The sequence below is a fragment of the Mastigoproctus giganteus genome, chromosome 14 (assembly GCF_048544385.1).
Source record: "Mastigoproctus giganteus isolate SK-2022 chromosome 14, ASM4854438v1, whole genome shotgun sequence".
NCBI classification, from domain to species: domain Eukaryota; kingdom Metazoa; phylum Arthropoda; class Arachnida; order Uropygi; family Thelyphonidae; genus Mastigoproctus; species Mastigoproctus giganteus.
The window spans coordinates 16897051-16921233 of NC_143588.1; the positions used below are offsets into that span (position 1 = coordinate 16897051).

Below are 24183 nucleotides of genomic sequence, written 5' to 3' on the forward strand. Positions count from 1 at the left end.
ACCATACTCAGAGGAAATAAATCAAGTTGTTGAATGTGTGAACAAAATCTGCAATTCATAGAGTATCAATTCAATATTCATAACCTTGAAATATATATTTAATTTCATTAATATACATAATTTTTTTTTCTCTGAAGACAGGGCTACATAACTCTGCTATTTCCAAAATACAAATAAATATAAAAGAACCAATATACAATAACATCAAATTTTAAATGGAAAGAATTTATCCAGAAATCAAAATACATTAAATTTTGTATATACAAAACACTTTCATTCTCTTTCATCTTATACACAGTTTTTCAGTAACAGGTTTCTACCACTGATGTAATCCTCCTCATCGATGTAAACCATCAGTTTCACTTCATCACTACCAACTCTTTGCCTGAGTGACTCATTGATAAAAATACCTGAAAGAATCAATAAAAAGCAATTAATCAAAGAATCTCCTCTTTATACACAGTGTGCCAATTAAATAAGGAGACTGTGTGTGTTCTGCATTTAGTTTGTTGTTGTTTGTTGTTTTGGTTTTTAGGAGCATTAGCAACTAAGGCCATATTGCTCGGGGATATGGGGTGGTCATTCCCTGACCTTTTCGCATCTTTCGTATTTGGTGGTGATGGGTTCGAACCCCGGTCTAATCAAGAAGCGTGTGCTAGGCACTGCTGCTCCTTCCCACCTGGCTACGGAGGCGCCTCTGCGTTTAGTATTAACATAAGAGACCAAAATAGTACATAATTAGGTCCGTTAGAGTGTGCACTTTCCAACGAATACAAGTTGAAACTTGTCTGGGCAATAGTTTGTGATTTATGATGGAAAGAGTAATAGTAGTTTTGTGCATGTCGTCAGAAAATTGAAAATGGAGCAAAGCAGTTATCAAATTTTATTGTAAATTGGGAAAAAGTGCTACGGAAACGTCTGACGATTTAAAAAAAGTTTATGCTGATGAATGTTTGAATGGTTTGCTCATTTTCTTAAAGGACATGAGTTGTTAGAGGATGATCCCTGGCCTAGCTGACCGATCTCTGTTCGAACACCAGAGGTTGTCACAAAGGTTACAAAAATGGTGATTCCAGTCATCAAACACCCCTCATATTCTCCACATTTGACTCCTGTAGATTACTTTTTGTTCCCCAAAATCACAACAGCCACGAAAGGAATGCGATACAGGACATCCAGGCTACAGTGACCGACTAGTTGAAAGCAGTATCAGAAGAGGAGTTCCAGAAGTGTTTTCAAAACTTGTATAAAAGATGTAAACAGTGTGTAGGCATCGGAGGTGATTACTTAGAAAATATATAACCTTACTTTGCCATTAGTGTTAATCTTTTTGTTGCAGTAGCATCAGTCTCTTTATTTAATTGGCACACTGTGTATACTTCTAAAACTTCAGAAATGTAATTTGTACTTTAAACTACTTTTTGCTTGAGTTCAGTTGCTTTAAACCGGGGGTGGGGGGTGACCAATCCATGGCACACATGGAACTTGTGGTTCATGCAGCTCTTGTCAGTGTTCTACCTCCCAGTGTGTAAAATGCAACGTAAACAAAATATACAACCACTTTAAAAAAGTCAGAAATTAAGATAAACACATATAGCAGAGCTTTCCAAATTGCACTACTTCATATATAAAATGGTGTTACCAAATTCTGGCATCATATCAAGCACTGCTCATTCTGTTATTTACTTTCACTACATATATTAATCAATAGATAAGTTTATATTATTTCTTCATATGCTACATAATTGGAGGTTGGTGAGTACCGAATACATTCTCTTTGAAAGCTAAAAATCAACTCAGTCGATTTCAAATACAAAGGAAGTTGTACCATCCAAACTTTGCATGTTGACATAAACAAAGTTTGGAAACACTGACAAACAGTTTAAATTCCCCTTTTATTACCAGTACAGTTGTGCCCCCATATCCACTGATTCAGGTAACTACTCGCGTGTACAATGCGATGTACACAACATTCTGCCAGTGTAACATGTACTACTCGCGTGTCCAATGCGATGCTTCCCTTTATTTATTTAGAGATGCACTGTTTTCAAACTTTTGAATAAGTTGAAGTTTTTGTTTAATTTGAAAGCACAACTCTTACGTTTGCCCATCATTTTTGTGATTTCTAAACAAAAAAAAAAAAAAAAAAAAAAAAAAAATTAGTTACTATAAAAAAAAAAAATTCCGAAATCCCTGACATAAATAACGAAACAAAATTTGTCCTGTCGCACCAAGGTAACACAACAATCGACGCAACGCACTAAATCAAACTAAACATTTGGTCTTGAAGTGTCCCAGTTAATAAATCGAGAGTCTGCTGTACTTTATTATTACCGTATTTAATGTTGGTAATGTTTTACTGTGTGTTTAATTTATCAATTAAACTTTATTATACGTATGTATGTACAAGAAAAGCACGTTATATATGGGGTCAGCAGGTGTTTGCTTATATGCAGGTTTCAGCCATCCACAGTAGGTCTTGGATCATGATTACATGAGTACAGCAAGACCCCCCCCCCCGTGGATACAGGGGGTCTTACTGTACTCATGATTTAGATTGTGGCACGACAGGAACCTTATTTACTGCCTTTAGTTCTGATTTAGTGGGGGTGCTATTGAGTTTCCCATGATATTGATTCTGCAAAGATAAACATTTATTTGCTAATCTATATTAAATCTATTTTATAAACAATTTTTTTTATTATTTTTTTTTTATTACAAGCCCTTAACATAAAATTAAACTGCAAAAACATTCAATAGTACCAGGCACTGATCAGTGGGAAGCAAATATTGATTCCAGTAGCTTCTGGATCCATCCACCCTTAGGTGTCCAATTATGCTTTTTAAACTTATGTGGCATGCTGCAGGAAAGCTCAGACCATCTTCGGTTGGCAACAATGACTGTTTACATTTCCTATGAATATTATATTATCTGAATTATTCTATTTTATGAAAAAACTTGCTGTGTGTATGCCATATCCAGAAATTTCAATAATTCATACATGTACCTTTCCCTCTCTACTTTTATATTATCCATTCACTGCACTATGAATGGTCAAACTAATGGAACAAACTTATTTGTAAAAAGATTTAAATCTCCTAATAACTTCCTTGATCATTTCATAAATATATATGGCCTTAGTTGCAAACTCAATGATGTCAGTTGTTACTTACAATCTGCCAAGCTCCATTTATTATTTCTGATAGAATTATAATATAATTCTATCATAATTACACAGGCCAATAAGTACCTTCATTGGGGAAAGTAGACCAGATAAATTTTTGGACAATGATTCCATTGTTTTCTTTTAGCATGTCTAGTTTTTGTGATGAGACTGATTACACGAACATAACAAGACTGATTATACCACTCACGCCCATTCAGCCAACCTAAATAAATATAATTATTATTTATTTATTATTACTTTTTATACATTCATATTTATGTAACTGTTTGAATTGTCCTTGTTATTTCATAATTTATTTGATTATAAATTGTTTCAAGTAAGATCTGGTGAATTACTGAAACATATTCAGTGTCATGCATTGAAAGTTGTGGTGATTTTTACACTTTCAAGTGTAAAAATCACAACATTCTGCCAGTGTATGCAGCTCTTCCCTACAAAATCACAATGGAGTACAAGCTCATGCTTGTCTAAACCGATAAATTACTGTGACGTTATTGTGTGGTAGTTAGCTGCAAGAGATAACCTTAACTTTAGTAAGGCATCCAACACAGTCCCTCATGAACAATTATTGTTCATGAGGAAATGCACATGCTGAGATTACAGGCAGGATTTTCATGAAGATCAAAGGAGAGTTCAACTATTGGAGACAGAGAATAATTAACCAAATGCTTCACAAATAGTCAAACTAAGAGAACAAACTTATATGTGAAAAGATCTAACCCTCATACAGCTTATTCATTTACCTACCAGAATGCCAGATAATCCTAACTACACACTCAACACTCTTGATCTTTTTCTCATCAACAATCCTTCAAAGTACACATCCAATGCCAGTGGTCCTTTTGGCACCACAGATCACAACTTGGTGATGTTTTCTTCTCCAATGGAATTTCTCTCTCATAGCTATTCTCAGCCATTTAGCATTATATGAATGTAAGATGAGAAGATCTGCATGATTTCTAATGCTCTTTTCATCGGTTGGATTATTGTTTTAAATTTTCCAATCCCAATATTTGCTCAGATCATGTCAGTGAAATTATTCTTGTAAAGATGAAATATACCTTATTCCACATTCCAACTTTATTTTGTCCATTATCTAAACCCTGGTTTTCCAATAAATGCGGTAAGGTTTAACAAGATAAGAATGTAGCATACCACAACTGGCTTGTATCCAAACCTCCAGCTTCATTTTCTGGCTACACTAAAGCTCACGACAATTGTAAAAAAAATTATTAATCAATCCAAACTTGATTCTGAACAGACTAAGAGTAGAAACCTTGCTTCTTGTTCGAATGGTTGTTGAGCACTGTGGTCTCTTGAAAAAGCTATTGGCCATAACTTCTGTCCATTTATATTCTCATCTCTATTACAACCTGATTGTTGTATGACATTGTCAGCTAAAGATAGAGCTGCTTCAGCACCCTAGTTTTCTTCTAACTCTTGCATTGATGATCATGGCAGATTACTTCCTACTGTACCAAATATACCCTGCTCGATGCCTCCTAAGACCTGACAAAAGCAGGTTAGAATTCTGAACACTCTTGATGCCAAGAAAGGTCCTGTTGCCATTTCTCCACCTGTTATTCAAACCTATGCTTCTGAACTTGCTTCTGTGTTCTGTGTGGTCTTTATTAAACTTCAATATTCCACTAACATTTTTCTTCTTGAAAATTTTCTCATATTCAAACAGTTCCTAAATGGAGTGCATTGCATTTATCTCTGCTCTTTCCAAAGTAATAAAGAAATCCAACAACTGCCAACTCCCTAACTATTGTGAAACCTTCCATCTGATCAATGACTAGAAATATGTATTTCTTTGGTGTCAATCTTCAAGTGATATAAGAGAACCGGTATGAAAGTAATGCCACCGGTAGCTTTCAGATGGACAAAGAAAACTTAGTTAACTTCAATCTGCAGAAACATGGTCTACAGAAATTAAACTCTTATGCCAACAAGTATCTTATATCTTCTCAGGTCTAAGCACAAGTACTAAGTACAGTAGAGCATCGATAATCCAAACTATTGGGATCGGTGGTAGTTCAGACTTCTGATTTCTTCGGCTTTTTGAGCTATCAAAAATACTGTTCTCGAGACTAAAAAAAAAATAAAGGTTTAGTAAGTTTAGAAATAAAAACACTAAGTTGTACTTACATATTCATAGGTAACAAAACAAATGGAACTTTCAGCCACAATAACATATCTATAGGCCTTTAACAAACATAATTACTTATTTTTTGCTGTACCATTTTTGAACTTTGTTTCTTTGTTGCCAGATCTCTTTTTTCAGCAAGAGTAGTTGAGAGTTGAATAGCATTCGGTTTGTTGATCGTTTGTCGAATCAGTTTGTAATTTTCACATATCATTTAATTTTGTTAATTGGCAAGGTAATAAAAATGTAAATTTGTGCTTTATATCTTCATTTTTATAGCCTGGGGATAATATTCCTCCGATTTTCACTTATTAGAATTGCCATTTAATAGAATCAAAATTGAATTCACAAACACGATCAAAATAACCGGTGCTTACTGTAATTGTTTTATGGAACAAACATAAAAAAAATAAATAAATGCTGGCTCGTTTGGATTATTGGCATTTCAAATTATTCACATTTGGATTTTCGACACTCTACTGTACTATAAGTTCTAATATCTCTCATGTGTGGGGTTTTCACAAAATAATAAAATAAAATAAATAAAAAAAATTATAAATGGACATTCTTCAGAGTCCACCAGAATCACAAGTGGGCAGTTACTCAGGGATGAGTAATGGAAGACCTGTGAGTTTCTAATTTTCTTAAAAGACATTTATGAAGGCATTGTCAAAGTTGCAAATGACGTAAAAGGAGAGAATTGTAATCTACCACAACTAGACAATGGTTATCTCAATAAATTTATTTCTTCTCCTTTTTATTGTTACTAGTCTTTCTTTTTTTTTTTATTTCAAAACCATCCGGACTGGCTGCTTACACTAAAGGCCAGAAAGATGACATTTACTATTTATTTCTGCAGCTACAAATTACACCCTGCACTTGAAGAATAATGATACAAGGAACACTTATAGAACAGGAAGAGAGAAATTAAAGGCAATAAATGTAGACTTGGGGGGGGGGGCGGTAATGCTAGAGGCAGACACCAAATTCCCCATGTAATACAAAAATGTGGCCAGAAGGTACACAGTATCTTACCAATCATTAATGGACCTCTTTGTTGTATTAAAGGTTGGGAGGAAGGAAATACAGTAGACTCTCGATTTTCTGGGACGGATAGTAAAAAGAAATTGCCGGATAATCGATTTCCCAGTTAATCCAAAAATACAGTAAGCCCCCGACATACGTAAGAGATACGTTTCAGGACTTCTAACATAAGTCGAAATTTACGTAACTCTGGAATGACTAATAAAATATTGCTGCTATATCCCTAATATGCCAAAATTACAAAATCCACAATGTCCTCAGAAGAATGAAGAAAAATAGTTATATATTTATATATTTTTAATTAGTTCAATTAACAACTTTATATGGGGGCAGCGGTGAAGTAGCCAGAGTGGCATATAAGAAAAGAAAACATAAAAGGAAGAAAAAACGCGCCTGTTACTGTACTGTAAAAACTGATATGTATTTCGTAGCCTTCGTTATTACAGTTGACCTTCATTGGTGCCGATCGCTTCACCGCTTCTCATATTCTGTCTTTCTCCTTTATTGTGTTCACCACTGCCACTTACAAATCTGAATTCCGCGTGATACTTGTTAATGTTATAATTTGTTATAATAACTTGTTATAATTTTCTGATCCAAATCGATCGCTTTCCTTTTAATTGGTAGATTTACTAGTACCGCTGTCACTTATTCTCTTAGTAGGCACCATGATAATGATCAAAATTAAATTTTCTGAAAGGAACTTCACAAGGTTATCACCCCACGCGAGCTCACATTTTACTAAAGCACATTTCTGGAGGTCACTGCCAGAAAACAATAAAAACAAATTGTACTTTCCGGTTTGGGCTTGTCTGTAGTGTAACCAATTATAAACGGGTAGTAAACTCAATATTATTGCATTCGCTATAGACAGATAGCTGGAATTCTGTGGGCTTTTACATTATTATGGTGAAATGTGTGTCCCCTTCACTGAAATCTTCAGCCATATAAGTCTGAATCTACATAAGCTGGGGACTTACTGTATTGAAAAATGTTCAGCAACCTATGTAAAATGTATGGCGATAGATAAAAAACGAAAAAAACTTACCATGCACTACTTGCGTGTCCAATGCGTACTACTCGTGTATTGGACACGTATTTAAGTTTTACGTCTAAATTTTGAATAATTTCAAGTTTCTGTTTAATTGAAAGCACAACTCTTGCATTTGCCCATCATTTTCGTGATTTCTAAACAAAAAAAAAAAAAAAAAAAAAAAAATACTATATAAAAAAATTGATATCTCTGACATGAATAAAGAAACAAAATTTGTCCTTTTGCGGTGCGACGGAACACAACAATCGACGTGATTCACTAAATCAAACAACATTTGGTCGTTTTTTTTTTGAGCAGCAGGTGTGAAGACAGCGGGGATTGCAAGAAAATAGGTACACTAATCTCCTAATGACGACTTGTAACGCCATTTATTATTTGAATTTTATGATTTCTGGTTGATCTGTTTTTTTTTTGAGTCTTGAAGTGTCCTGGTTAATCCGATCCCGGTAAATCGAGAGTCTGCTGTATTATCTAGGAATTAAGACACTGAAGTGGATGGGAAAAATGAAAAAGGGTAGCATATTTTCACTGGTATGCTAACAAGAATCACAAATACAAACGGAAGGGGAAATCCAACAGACTGGATCTCACCAAATTTAGCAAAAAAAAAAAAAAAAGGAGGGGGGGGGCCCTCCATTGAAATAAATTACTTGCCAGATGCCAGAGTTGATGAAGTTGAGAGCTTGGGGAAAATTAATCCTTGAACTTTCCCCAAGCTACCAAGCACTGCATTTGGCAGATAGAGCAAAATCTTATCTCTTTTGAATAATTTGGCTATTCTAATACTAATATACAATAACACCACCTTAAGGGGATTGCCTGAAATGCAGTGCTTAAATTACAGATACATGTACAGTTTTAGTAACTTGGACCCAGATATTTTATTAAATGAAAAATATAAACACATCTCAATATAATTCTCAGTTAAACATTCCATTTATTTATTTTTTTTTTTTTGCAAAAAAATTTGAGTTGAGATTTTTCATTGTTATTTTGAACAATTTTTCTAATTTGATAATTGAGGAGAAAAAGAGACCTAATGTACTGTGTGAAAGACTATGTGGGATGAACACTCAAATAAAGAAAAACTGCTTGAAAATTATTCAATATTGAATGATTTATTGAATCCCTAAAGTAGAAATTAATTATACAAAAGACTTCAACCAACCTATTTATTGAGGGGGAGAAGACAGAGAGTGGTAATCAATGGACACTGCTCATCGTGGACTAATGTTATTAGTGGAGTCCCTCAGGGCTCAGTGTTGGGTCCATTATTGTTTTCTGTATTTATAAATGATATTGATGATGGTATATCAAGCTTAATGTCCAAGTTTGCAGATGATACAAAGGTTGGCAGGGTTGTCAAGGACACTACTGACACTATGCTGCTGCAACAGGATCTGGAAAGGTTGAGCAGATGGGCTGAGAGGTGGCAAATGAAGTTTAACATTGACAAATGTAAAGTACTACACATGGGAAACAGCAACCCCAGAGCAACGTATCAACTCTGTGGTACTACACTGACAGTGGTAGAGAATGAAAGGGACTTGGGGGTGATTGTGCAGGCAGATATGAAGTTCTCTGAGCAGTGCAGACGGGCTGCAAGAGTAGCTCATGGAGTATTGTCAATGATATACAGGAATTTTTCCAGCAGGGATAAGGAGGTGATTATTCCATTGTATAAGGCAATGGTTAGGCCACACCTAGAGTACTGTATACAGGTCTGGAGGCCTCATTTCAAGAAGGATGTAGAGCTGCTGGAACGAGTACAGAGAAGGGCAACAAGATTAGTGAATGGAACAAAGGGGTGCTCTTACGAAGAAAGGCTTAAGTTTTGCAAATTACAGTGTCTGGAGACTAGGCACCAGCGAGGTGATCTGATAGAGGTGTATAAAGCCTTGAATGGTTTAAGCATGCTCAATGCTGATGGGATTCTTCCTCTAGCTCAGAAAAATCACCTGAGAGGGCATAAATTCAAATTGAGAAAAGACAGATGTAGGATAGACGTGCGGAAATTTGCCTTTAGCCAGCGGGTGGTTGGTTGGTGGAACAGACTGCCATCCCTTGTGGTGGAGGTTGATAGCCTAAATAAGTTTAAGGCTCAGCTGGACAGGTATTTTGAACGAACAGAGGGGTGAAGTGGAAGTGGGTTTTTTTTTTTTTTTTTTTGGCTGATGCTGCATAAGCTTGCTTTCTTGCATCAAATGCCTCTACTAATGCTAATTTCCTACCAAAAGGGAAAGCCAATATACCAAAGAATACTGCATATTTCAACATTTTGGATCCAAATTTGGGTATCTGTTATCAAGACAAAGTTAAGCAGGTAACAGGATTCTTCAAGTTTGCATACTATGAGGTGTGCCAAAAAAGTTACTGGGCTGGTGCTGTTACGGCCATCCTTGACAAATCTAAAAAATAAACAGGAGCAGTATGTTTTAGTTCAAACCTCCCTCCAACAGATGGTAGTACAGATTGTCCAGTGGGCTGATAGATTGCAAGTAGCAACCAGTTTCACCAGATTAATGTTGCATCACAATTTTGCAATGAACAAATATCAAATGTTGCTTTAAACTGCAAAATACTGCAACATAAATGTTAAAAATTGTTTACAGTGATGCAACGTTAAGTCATACCAGCGTGTTCAAATGGTATAAGTGCTTCAAAAATGTATGTTTGGCTGTTCACAATGACCCAAGAAGTGGGCATCTATCAATCTCTTGAAATGAGGACAGAGTTGCAAAGGTTTGGGAGGTTGCAGATAAAGGTCACTGTTTGACCTTCAGAATGATGGCCGATGAGCTGGAAATGAATAAGGAAATGATTCATCAAATTCTGCATGAAGATTTAAGGAAAAGGAAGGTCAGTGCAAAATTTGTGCTGCATAGCTTCCCAGATAAGCAGAAGCAACAAAGAGTGTTATCACGAGAAGGCGTCATCCAACCTTATCAAGACAATCCTAATTTCCTCAACTGTACTGTTACTGGAAATAAATACTGGGTGTTTCATTATGACCCAGAGACAAAGCGTCAGAGCATGCAGTGGACTTCAAAATCACCACCAAGGCCCAAAAAGTTTAATTTACAGAAGCCCAGAATCAAGACTATGCGGATCATATTTCTTGACAAATACAGTACAATGTGATTTACAAAGGGATTTGTAACTGAAGGGAAGAGAGTCAATGTTGTTATATGTACATATATTCAAAGGCTAATGAAGGCATTACCCAGTGAGACACAATTTTGAGAGAAAGGCAGCTAGTTCTTGTTGCATGATAATGTAATAAGAACCAGCTTTTGGATGCCTATGGATGGCTTTTCAGAAAGTTTTAGCCGTAATACAGTAGACTGTCGAAATAATGACACATTTGAGATTGGATGCATACATACAGTGCAGATGTCTTGCGGTGTCAAAAAAAAGAAAACGGGAAGTCATATGATTACTGTTACTGTATTGTTTACTTTTGCAATTTTGAAAGTGAATTCTCTGTGTATAATCTGTATAATCTGTGATATCTATTGATATCACAGATTATACTGTTGTTTTACATTTATTTTAAATTAAAAACCCTCACTATGGCTCCTAAAGTTAGTAAACCTCATACAAAGAAGAAAAGAAGAACATTAAAGCTTAGCGACAAACTTGATATAATCCAAACTATTACATTAGGGTCACCCGGAATGTTAATTCATTTACCAATATGTATTGTGTCTGTAAATTGTGTGTTCTCTGCTCGATTTGCCTGCTTTGCTACACAAAAAACCCTCAGTTTCTGGGGGAAAAAAAACCTTGCTATCTATGCCTGAGACCCACTAACTCAGTCACTGAGTGAAAAAATGCTATAAAAGTTCCTCACGTCATCCGAACCTGGGCCTTTTCCATCTGGTGTGGAGTGGAGAGTGACAATACCACTGTGCTACCAGCACACACTAAACTTGTTGTAATAAAGAAAACAGAAAGGCACGTAAGCAGAAGTGTATTAATGGCAGAATATAACATTGGATTGTCAACATGTTTATTTTTTTTATGTGCAGTTTAATACAATTGCATTCTTAATCTCTCTATTTCTGCATTAAATACATTAAAAATTAAACTTTCTAGATAACGGAAAAATCAAAATAATGGCACCGTCGGGGATTCAAGGTCTACTGTACATGCATTCAATCAGGTGGTGATTACTTTTAATAAAAATAAAACCATTTTTGAGCTCCTTCAACTTTGTCTTCTTTTTAATTGCACCAGTCCAGGAACTTTATTGTATACGCAAACTTGGAGGAGCAAACTTTTCATAATTTTGAAAAGGCAAAAATAGCATAACTTATTTTACAGTTTCAAAATATAAAGATGTTACTACACTCCTTTAAGGAAAAGCTCATGAAAAACAAAAACACAAAGACAATACACCACTTTTATTGATACATGTATAATTGTCGTTTACAATTAATAAAATTTTCTGTTTATATCCAACAATAGTCACATAGAGCACAGTTTGCAGTTGAGCAATTTCTTAAGCAGTAAATATTACTTAATTTGAAATGGTGTGTATTCTCTATAAGAAATTGAAAATTTTCAAACCTTATTTTAAAAAAAAAAATTTTTCTTTTTTGTAGTATTTTTTTTTTTTTTTTTTTGATTTGGTAGTTGTTGGCGCATCGGCTTCTGTGGCCATATTGCACCTCCCAAGGTTTTTGCAGTACTTTGATCCAAGCCCGAGGTGGGAATCGAACTCGCGACCTTTGGGTTGCCGGGCAGGTACTTTACCCACTCGGCTAGCCCGGTCGGCTTTTGTAGTATTACAATCAGAGTACTGATGAGAATAATCAAAATAACGGATTACAGTCAATAATCAAAATAATCAATTATTGGTCAGAATCAATTAAGATATTTTGAGATATATACATATACCTCAAGAGGTCATAAATAAAATAATCAATTCTGGCTAATAACTGTTGTTATTATTTTGGTTTTTAGGAGCATTAGCAACTAAGGCGATATTGCTCTTGGGATATGTGATGGTCATTCCCTGACCTTTCCGCATCCTCCATATTTGGTGGTCACGGGCTCGAACCCCGGTCTAATCAAGCAAGTGCTACACACTGCGGGCGCCTCCGTAGCCAGGTGGGAAGGAGCAGCAGTGCGTAGCACACGCTTCTTGATTAGACCGGGGTTCGAGCCCGTCTCCACCAAATACGGAGCATGCGGAAAGGTCAGGGAATGACCACCGCACCGGAGCAATATGGCCTTAGTTGTTAATGCTCCTAAAAACCAAATAACAACAATAACAACAACAACAGCTACACACTGCTGCTCCTGCCCACCTGGCTACGGAGGTGCCGGCTAATAACTGAGATGATTATCTTGATTATGGGCCTTAATCAATTATTAGAGAGAGATTGTCCGAGTATCATAAGACATTGCAGGCCTATTATTATGTTTAATACCACTCTATATTACTATATTACAGGGTTCACAAAGTGTGGTCTGTGGCCCAGTACTGGTCCACTAAAAGAAAATACCAGTCCGCAAGCAACTTACAGTCAGTCCTCGTATAACACGTGTTTACACTACACGAATTTGATCATACACGATTTATAAATAGGGGAACGATATCTTATACAACACGAACCGAATTTGCTTATGCACGATTCGCCTTTGTGTTTACAAGAAATGGCAGTCGAACACGGAATCACCCCAACTGAACGCAACACGATAGGAATGAAGAGAAGATTTTGAAAATGTATTTATGTTTTTTTATATTGAAGGGGAAACACATTTCACCATAATAATGTAAAAACCAACACAATTCCAGCTATCGGTATATTTGCAAATGCAATTAGATCGAGTTTACTACCAGTTTATAACAGATTCCACTAGCAGAAACGCAACTGGAAATTGTTTTTATTGTTTTATGGTAGTAACCCCTAGAAATGTGCTTTAGTAAAATGTGAGGTGTTAATAGTGTATCTCTGCCTTTACAGTGTTGTTTATTCAGTTGCTACACGTGCGCAGCAATTGTGCTTTATTAATGTAATTGTGCTTCATTAATGTAGTAATTGTGCCCTACAAATGAGTAAAATACTCAAAAGGTGTGAAAAGGAAGCGTCCTGGTGAAGACACTGCAGATTCAGAGAGAAAAAGAAAAGCAATTTCAATAAACAGAGGCGGACTGGGTCAAAATTTCTTACCCAGGAAAATATATAGTGGCTTATGGCCAAAATCACACCGGCCACCGGCCCACCGGGGTTTCCCCGGTAAGGCTTATGGCCAGTCCGCCTCTGTCGAAAGAGAAAAAATATGAAATTGTGAAATGCTTTGAGCGAAATGAAAGACCATGTGAAATTGCACGTGCTACAGACCTAAATGAGGCAACGCCGAGAATTACAAAGAATGCAGAGAAAATAAAAAACTTTCATAGCAGGAACAACTCAAAGTGTAATTAAAATCCATTAGATTAAGACACAAAGAATTGGAAGAGATGGAACGGCTGTCATCTGTTTGGATAGAAAATCAAACAAAAAACAAGTTTGCTTACGATAGAAGCAAAAGCATTAGCAATATTTTATTACGTAATAGTCGTACTAAAATACGTATTTTATTCATAAAAAATATTTACGTATTTTTTATTATTTTATTTTTTATTATTTATTATATTATAATAAAATATAATATAATAATAAAAAATATTATAAAAAGTATAATATTATTTTTATTACGTATTTTAATCGTTAAAAAATATGTAAGTATTTTATTTATTGTGTTTGGTAATTTTTTGGTTACCAATGTGTGTTCAATCTTTGGTGGTCGGCACCTAACCCTATTTTTCCCATAGGGCCTGTTGTTTATATTGCACGATTTTGCATTGCACGAGGGTTTCTAGGAACACAACTATCGTGCTATACGAGGACTGACTGTATTTGAAATATACCTACATAAAACTATAAGAAAATTTCCTCTCCTAAAATATGTCAATTTTATATAAACTTCTGATAATAAACCAAGAAATGAATTACCCATCTTTTATTTATATTTACTGATGTTAATGAATACCTAATTGCATTATTACTGGCATGTTAAATGTCCTAATGGTAGTGTCATTATTTCCTGAACCTACAAGTATAATTATTAAAAATATATTAATTTGTAGCTATAGGTAGGCTGCAGAAAAAAAAATCTGCAAACACCGGTTTGCACTTGAAAAAGTTTGGGAAACCCTGCTATATTACATTACAGGACTTCAGCTCTAGTTTTGGTAGCATCAGTTCAAATTCTTCAACTGTCATTTCTTTCTTTTTCTAACATTATGAATCAGTCATTAACAATGACTGATTTGCATAATCAATTATTGAAATAATGGATTGTAGAAATCATTTGGTTAATTCCCATCACTAGTTTAGAGTACTGCACTGAATTATACATTTAATTTCTCTGTAAGTAACATCTCATTTGGAAGTGTGTAATCTCTATAAGAATGTGAAATTTTTGAAAGTTTCCTTTCTTTGGTAGTACAGTACTGCCATTTAATATTTTCATGTTAAAGAAAGTGTCGGCAAACCCTCAACATTTAAATTAGTGTGTTAACTCTATTTGTTAGGAAATATGAGGCAATAAAAAATCACTACTTAAGTTTTTTGTTTTATAATATTTCAGTATAAAAATAGTTATTATATACTCTTTGATGAACTTTTCTTGAATAATTGGCAACTATATTAGTATTAAGAATGACAAAATTATGCAAGAAGCTTATATACAGCATCAGCTAAAATCTCCCATTATAAGACATTCTGATTTACTGGCCCACTATTTCTCCATACAGTTGTTTGTTGTACTCATCACAGTCATTTGGCCTATAACACACTCCTACTCTTAAATAATGTCACACCAAACTGACTGAACACTCATGTCAACTGGACATGAGTGGCCAGTGGACTTTATGTGCTTCTCAACTAAGAGCATAACTCCTCCTATCCTGTCTGTCATTTCCTGTATGCAGAGTTGGGAGATCCCTGGTGCCACTTTAAACCTACAATCTGCATTTGATGACTTGACCAGCACTTCATATTCACCAACTGTATTTACAATGCTCCTAACATTGGTGTACATGCAAGTATACCTAAACTTGCTCTTACTCTTAGTTACCCGAACACGGCCCATGTAAATAAATAAATAAATTCTTTATTGCTAATAAGTACAGGACATGTACTAGAGACAATAATACTCAACACGGCGACATGGCCAGGAGTTTTACATTATAAATGAAATTAATTGGCAAAAAGGAAAAAATTATCGTTACATGGAAATTATGAGTTACAAACATGTAAATTATAATAATGAAAAAATGATGGAGGAAATTATCCCAGTTCCACAGATGTAATCCACTCGAGGAGCATGTGACGGTATTTGTAGTCGGTAGCTAATTTCTGAAGGTCGACTCCAAGACGGAGCAGTGCCTGAATTTTGGGGAGTGCCTGGGCAGGTAGGGAACGACTACACAGTTTCAACCGGTTGTATTTGAGGATTAGTGTGGGCTCTGACCTTAAGGATGGCGTAGGATTGTGCCACTGACAGAAATCCCAGATGTTTGGGGCGTTTATCACTCCTGTGTACATTTTTACTGAAGTCATTAAACGCCTGCTGTCAATTAACCTCGGGAGCCTGGGTACATTTAGCTGCTCAGCCATGTCAGTTGTTCTCAATTGAGGGGGTCGGCGATGCTTATTTGTGGCCCATTTCAGGGTCCAGTATTCACACGAGAACACCTGTTTTTGAAGTGAAGGCGACGCAGATGCCCAAATTTCAGCAGCGTATAAAATAGCCGGATAAACAATGGTTCGAAGATATCTGGTAGTGGTTGCGGCATCGTTGGAATGAAGTAAGTGTTGTTTCGCTCTCCAACGTAGGGTGTTAAAACGCTTCCAGAGGTATTCTGTGTGATCATTAAATTTCAGCTTCGGATCAAAAAAGACCCCGAGATCTTTATGGCAGGTAACTACTGGAATTAGAGTACCTAAAACTGAAGGTTGAATTATTGTTGGTTGCTGTTTCAATGAGTAAGTCATTATTGCAGATTTTGACGGGTTAAGGTTTAATCCAAACATCTTCAAGTAAGTTGAAAGAGTGGTCAAGTTCTCTGTGATGGAAGACGTAATTGCCATTGGGTATGCAGACGGTGGGATTAAGGTAAGAAACTTTATATCGTCGGCATATATTAGAGCATCATCACGAGGACTCATGAAAGGAATCAGAATGGCTGAGAAGAGAAGGCCAGACAGGACACCACCTTGTGGGACTCCTGCATTGATTTTTCTTGTAAAGTGGGTTTTATTCAAAGTGAGGTGGACACTTCTATTCCTCAATAAGGCGGTGAGGAGTTCCTTGTCCCATGCTGGCTCGCTGAAATCAGAAATACTTGGCTTTCTGAGCTGCTGCATGTTCTAATAGAAGCACTGCAAGAATCACTTTCACAAATTCCTGTGGCTACTGTTAATCTATTAATTTGTATATCCCCTCCCCCACAAGCTAGCAGTTTTCTGAACCACTTAACAGTGCCTCGATAGCATCAGCAAATATTCTTGCACCCTTTCTATTTAAGTGTATCCCATCGTCATAACAGTCTCTCCTGTTAAAGCACAGACCACACTGTGAAATATTCTACCCCATGAGCTTTGCCCAATCTCTCCAGAGCTGAACTGATTGACAATGCTCCCATGTACTCCCTCCTATCGTTTCTGGGCAGAATTGCAGACACTTTCATATTTAACCCTAACTCACAACGTTTTTTCAACACTGCTTTGTACTTGTTAAGGAAGTCCTAAAATTTCCTATTGTTAATGTCAATAGTACCAACATATATAACATCACCATTTTTGCCCTTAAAAGACTATTCCTGCTCTATAATGTCATCAACTTTTTCTCCTAAATCACATACCCTGGTCCTAATCCACTTGTCATTTTTGCACAATATAATCCCTATTTCCCTGACAATAGTCACTGTCAATAGCCACCCCCAATTGGACCAGCACATTCTGCCTAGGCAGTTGCTATGTTGCTTGATGTGCTAGTGCAAGCAGTGGCATTGAGGTGAGCAGCTGAGACCTTAATGCCCCCCCCCCCCACAATTTAAATGCTTTGAGGGCATCCACCCTCTTCTTCAAGTCAATAACAATTCCAAGATGATGACAAATATCCTGGCATCAAACACACACAAAGATATCCCCCCTAGGCAGTGCTATGTTTTTTGTTTTTTTTTTTAAGAAAATCCCAAACACGAGAGGTATTAGAACCTATAGTAATTAGTACTATGCTTGAGTTGGAGGTTGAGAAGACGAGAGAAGATATTTGTTGACACTAGACTTGAACTTCTGTACACTGTAATTATCAGCAAAGACATATGAAGGAAGGTTGTTCCAGAAAACGGCAGTTGAATGAAACGAGGAAGATGAAAAGTTGGTTCTCTGAGTTTGAAGTTGGACAGTAAATAGATGTTGGCTGGTGGTGGAATGTGATTGGACTGTTTTGAAAGAGAGAGCAGGAATTAGAGAAGCAAATTCAGAAGAACAGTAGAAAAGAAAATATGTAGAAAAGGTATGCAGCAGGAACAGTAAATCTATGAGACAGCGAGTGGAGAGACTCTGTTAGAGATGAGTTATTAATTAACCTAACTGTCATCTTTTGAACGGAATCTAGAAGCCTGAGAGAGGTTTTGGGGGCACTGCCCCAGATGTGAGAACAATATTCCACGGTAGGGCAGATTTGCTATTTGTACAGAGTGAACAGCTATTTGGAAGAAAAGTAACCCTGAGAGCGAAAGAGAAAACCAAATTTTTTAGATGCAGAGGAAACAAAATTTGTAATGTGCTTGTGCCAAGAGAGATTAGAAGTCAGGGTAATCCCCAAAAGTGATATATCAACTTGACTAGAAATTGGAGTGTTACCAAAGATAAGCATAGGAGCAGAAGAATCCTTTTTGCGAGTTATAAGACAAGACTGAGTTTTAGAAGGATCGAAATCAACTAAGTTGTCTTTGCCCCACTGGAGAATTACCTCAAGATCGGAATTTCAGGAATTGGTAGCTGATATTCGAGAAGTTGAAGCTGATTGAGCAGGGCAAGGTTTCTCAAAATGAAAAGTGGAATGCAATGTGCTATTGTCGGCAAAACTATGGATAGGATTTCCAGTTAATGGAAGAAGGTCGTTAATATACAAGAGGAAAAGAGTGGGGGAAAGAACTGAACCTTGGGGAACACCGGCATTAGTGGAGAAGTTAGAAGACAGAGAAACCATCTACCCTCACCCTCAGTGAGCGATCAGAGAGAAAACTGGATAACCGATTACAAAAAACAGTTGGGAAACCATAAGATGGAAGCTTGTTTAGAAGACCTTTATGCCAAACACAATCGAAAGCCACTGAGATGTCAAGAGCAACTGCTTTTGTGTTTCACCGAACCTTTCCATTGAATTAGTGCATAAATAAGCCAGTATATCACAATGGATCAACACTGATGGAATCCATAGTGGCACTCGTTGATCAGACAGAAGGTTTCTAGGTAGTTTAACAGTTGGTGGTTAATTGATTTCTCAATTACTTTAGAAAGAGTAGAAGTAATTGCAATGGGACAATAATTGGATGGAAGGGATTTGTCACCCTTTTAGGAACTAACTGGATATGAACAAATTTCCAAGCAGAAGGAAAAACGCCTTTGGAATAAGAAAGTGAGAAAAGGCAGCAAAGAACAGGAGTAAGTTCAGGAGCACTGGTTTTGAGAACAAGTGGAGAAATACCATTGGGACCCGGAGCTTTCTTACCATCAAGATTCGTCAAAATCCTTCTGACATCCTTTTGACGGAAGGCCACTGTAGGCATTCAATGGAGCATGTTGGGAATGATGGGAGGTGTTTAATCATTAATACATGAGTTGGAAGAAAAATGGAATGCTAGCAGGTCAGCTTTATCCTTGGCCGAAGTGACAACAGAACCATCTGGTTTTGAGAGAGGTGGGAGCAGAGATGGGCAAAAGTTGTGGCCAATAGCTTTGGCAAGAGACCAGAATGCTCAGCTACCATTACGGCAAGAAGCAAGTTTTCTAATCGTAGCCTGTTCAAAATCTAGTTTGGACTGATAACTGCTTTACAACTGTTGCAAGCTTTGGTGTAGGCAGAAAATGAAACTGAAGATTTGAAAACAAGCCAATTACGATATGCAACATTATTCTCCTCAACGGCCTTACCTGATTTATTGGAAAACCAAGGTTTAGATAAAGGACGAGATTTTAAAGTGGTGTGTGGGATAAAGGAAGTTGGACAGTAAATAGATTCGTACAAGAATAATTTCACTGACATGATCTGAGCAAACATTGACATCAGAAGTTTTGAAACAGTAGTCCGACCGAGGAAAAGAAATCTCTCAGGTCATCCCATTTTGCATTCTTGTAATGCCAAACAACACGAGGTTGGGAATAGCCATGACATAAAGGCTCCATTGGAGAAGAGACAATGACCAAGTTGTGATCTGAGGTGCCTAAAGGACTACTCACTTTAACCGTGTACTTAGAAAGGTTGTTTGTGAGAAAACGACCAAGTGTTTTGGCTGTATGGTTAGAATTGTTCCGGTATTCTTGTAGATAAATGAACAATCTGTGTAAGGTCATTAGTAATTGCACAAGCCTCAGCATCTTGGCCAGCTGGGTCGGTGTGACTAGAAAACGGAAGCCAGCTAGAGTTGTGAACATCAAAATCACCAAGGAAAATTACCTCACTGTTAGGAAAGTTGGACTGGAGAAAGTTGCAAAGAGAGGAAGTCGAAGAGCTCCAAGTGATTAGTGGAGTTAGCATTAGTAGGCATATGATGAGTTGGAAGAAAAACATGATGCAAGAAAGTAAAGCTTATGCAGAAGCAGCAAAAAAGAAAAAAAAAAACTGCTCCCATTTCACCCCTCAGCTCATTCCAAATACCTGTCCAGCTCAAGCTTAAATTTATTTAGGCGATCAACTACCACAACGAAAGAAGGAAGTCTGTTCCACCAATCAACTACCCGCTGGCTAAAGGCAAACATCTGCACATCTATCCTGCAACTGTCTTTCCTCAATTTGAACTTATGCCCTCTCAGGTGATTATTCTGAGCAAGAGAAAGAATCCCATCAGCATTGAGCATGCTCAAACAATTCAAGGCTTTATACACCTCAATCAGATCACCTTGAATGTGCTTAGTCTCCATACACAGTAATCTGCAAAACTTAAGCCTTTCTTCTAAGAGGAGTTAGTTAGTTAGTTATTTTGGTTTTTAGGAGCATTAGCAACTAAGGCTATATTGCTCCGGGATATGCGGTGGTCATTCCCCGACCTTTCCGCATCCTCCATATTTGGTGGTGATGGGCTCGAACACCGGTCTAATCAAGAAGCGTGTGCTACGCGCTGCTGCTCCTTCCCACCTGGCTACGGAGGCGCCCTTCTAAGAGGAACCCTTCGTTCCATTCACTAATCTTGTTGCCCTTCCCTGTACTCGTTCTAACAGCTCTACATCCTTCTTAAAATGAGGTCTTCAGACCTGTATACAGTACTCAAGGTGTGGCCTGTAGCGGCCGCCTCCGTAGCCAGGTGGGCAGGAGCAGCAGTGCGTAGCACATGCTTCTTGATTAGACCGGGGTTCGAGCCCATGACCACCAAATACGGAGGATGCGGAAAGGTCAAGGAATGACCACCGCATATCCCCGGAGCAATATGGCCTTAGTTGCTAATGCTCCTATAAACAACAACAACAGTGTGGCCTGACCATTGCCAACAAGGGGATAATCACCTCTCCTTATCCCTGCTAGAAAAATTCCTGTATATCATTGACAAGACACCATGAGCTACTCTTGCAGACCATCTGCAGTGCTCAGAAAAGTTCATATCTACCTGTACAACTCTGCCTGAGTTTGGAGAATGGTAGAGACAACAGATGAATTTGACAGAATGAGGTAGAGAGATTTTAAGCCAGATAAGATCGAAAAGAGGAGATTCCAAATTACCAAGAGTCTGACAGGGAATATCGGAACGGACATATGCACAAAGTACCACCTTTGAGGCGAAAGGAATCATACACCAAATAATTTGGGCAACTTGATATGAGCAGTAGTTGAATCAACTGATAACTGAGATTCTGCCAGAAAAAGTACATGGGGTTTGGCAGACTGCAAGTGGAAATGGACATCATTGAGATTAGAATTGAGACCACATATATTTGTGAAATGAACTAGGAAGTGTACCTCTCCAGGCAGATCTACAAACGTCAAGCAAGCAGTACACTTTGTAAGGCACTGACATGGAGAACAACTGTATATACTCATTCATTCTGTCTACATAGAATAAATGTGTAGATACATGAGTGCTTGAATATAAGCCATTTAACTTACTTGCAGCATGAGCAAAAGCCCTATCACATACTTGGATTTCAGGAAAGATTTTGATACTGTTGCACATGGAAGACTACTGTACAAATTGGAGCAGTATGGCATTAAGGACAAGTTGCTACAATGGAAAAATATATGGTTGATGGGAGAAGACAGAGAGTGGTAGTCAATGGACAGTGCTCTTCGTGGACTAATGCTAATGCTAAATAGAATTTCTCTATAGCTTTTAGCTTAAAGATAAAAAGATACCGGCTGATAAAACTGACTGTTGATTTTTTCTTATAAAGTCATGAATATGTTATCACTTGCTGACACATGCTGTTAGGGACAACTTTCAAGTTATTATCTAAATTGAAACTGGCAGGTTAAAGAGGAAAAAACTTGCATTAATTTAAGTGATATCTTAATTTGGTTACCCTTTTAACTCAAGGAAATTACAGAACAATTTATTCAACATATTTTCCCTTTACTTACACTGAGAAGTTGCTTAACAAAATGCAAGTGTTACTTCCATAGTGTGAAAATTATCACTGTGTTGAGTGCTGTTGTTGTTATTTGGTTTTTAGGAGCATTAGTAACTAAGGCCATATTGCTCCGGGGATATGCGGTGGTCATTCCCTGAACTTTCCGCATCCTCCGCATTTGGTGGTCACGGGCTCGAACCATGGTCTAATCAAGAAGCATGGGCTACGGAGTCGCCGTGTTGAGTGCAAGTTCAATTAAATTGAATAAGAGTCAATTTCCATCAGGTCAAGAGAAGAATACAATAAAGTCTTAGCCTTTTAACATTTATGTTAAAAAAAAGTATTTCTTAAAACTACAGTAACATTACATTTATCATTAAAATGCTAACCTATTTAGCTGGCTGAAATCAAAATAAAGTTTTAAAAATGTATGGAATTTGCTTACAATAAAATGTGTGAGATGAGATGAGATGAGATGATATGTGAGAGATGAGATGAGATGACTATATATGAAAGGTAGGTCAGTGTTTTTACAGTGTATAAGTAAGGGGGACTTAACACATGATATAAATCTATCACTAACAGAAGATAGCACAGTATGGAGAACTGTGATGTTCCTCATACACTGCACCATTCTGTGAATCTCATGTTTCTGCTGTTAGAAACTGAATTATACCGAAACACTCCTTTATGTGTGGCACAAGTATGCATGCACACAACTTCAAAAATTAAGCTTTAATTGTTACGTGTACATGTCAGTTGTTATTGCGAAAGTATATCCTAAAAAGCAAAAGTAAACTACTGTTGTCCTAAAAAGCAAAAAGTAAAACTGCTGTATTCTTGTTTGAAATACACTCAACTACAGAGTACATTTTTATAAACACCAGGAATTATCAAGGTTAACTACTGTAGATTTTCAATTTCTTTACCACCTCACTTCAACTAGATTTAAAAAATATCAGTGAAGCATGTATTTCACATAGGAACTTGCTACTGCAGTTACAGAGTAAATATTTTATAAACAGCAGCACTTGACATCCTTTCTTGGACTATGAAATGCTATTTCATAGTCCAGGAAAGCAAACACTGCAAATGGTTTAACACAGACAAAGTGGTACATGAACTGATTAACCACTTTACATTCTGAAAGTCTGCTACTGGCTACAGTTCGTATTGATTTATAAAACAATTATGCATTGGCTTCATTTATAAAACAATTAACATTTAATATTAGAATGTGTTTCAGTAAACTTTAGATTAAATAATCAAACAATTACAATCAGTAAGTTACCTTTAAGAGCATCAGCTAAAGAGCCATCTAAATAATCTCGCCAAAAGGCATCCAAGTGAGAAGCTTCAGAAAATTTAATGCTGCACACAACGTAGCCAAGGTCTCGAGATCGTAAAATAGCATTAGCTTGACCAAAGCGTTCCAACTGGGATTCCAATGGATCAGGCTTGTTAGAAAACACTGTGCCATTAAGGGCATTTTCCGGATTAATATATTCTGCTCTCACTTGTAGTCGAACATCTGTAAATGTGTATAAATATGAGTTATTTTATAAACTTCACGTACAATAGTCAGAAAGTAGTGGCTGATAGTGCTTTTTATTGTAACTACAACACAGAAGACAAATATATATATATTATTTTTTGTCAAACTGTCCCTCTTTTTGAACAAAATTCACAGTCTATAGGCTTTGGAATATTCTGACATGGTGGGCATATTTGTAAATACTGGACCCAAGGGCAGCACAATTTTCAATCTGTGTTTGTATTTTCAATACAGGCCTCTCCCCATTTATGCCCATCAAGTGCCACACTTTCTGACACTTGCTGGTCATGATGGGGATTTGAAATGCAATGGCGTAGGAGAAAACCATTTCCCAAATGCCTGCATTT

At 36.8% G+C, this 24183-nt stretch overlaps 1 protein-coding gene across 1 annotated transcript in view; it reads right to left on the reverse strand.

Annotated features, from left to right (window-relative positions):
• Positions 1–273: 273 nt before the first annotated feature.
• The window catches only part of LOC150074996 (death effector domain-containing protein-like), an 88082-nt gene continuing 64172 nt past the window's right edge, over positions 274–24183 (reverse strand). Inside the window, exons 3-4 of the mRNA XM_090389283.1 lie at positions 23573–23812; positions 274–410 (exon numbers count right to left, since the gene is read on the reverse strand). Of these exons, the coding sequence (XP_090245409.1) occupies positions 289–410; positions 23573–23812 (362 nt within the window). The 3' untranslated portion in view covers positions 274–288. The remainder of the gene's footprint in view (positions 411–23572; positions 23813–24183) is intronic.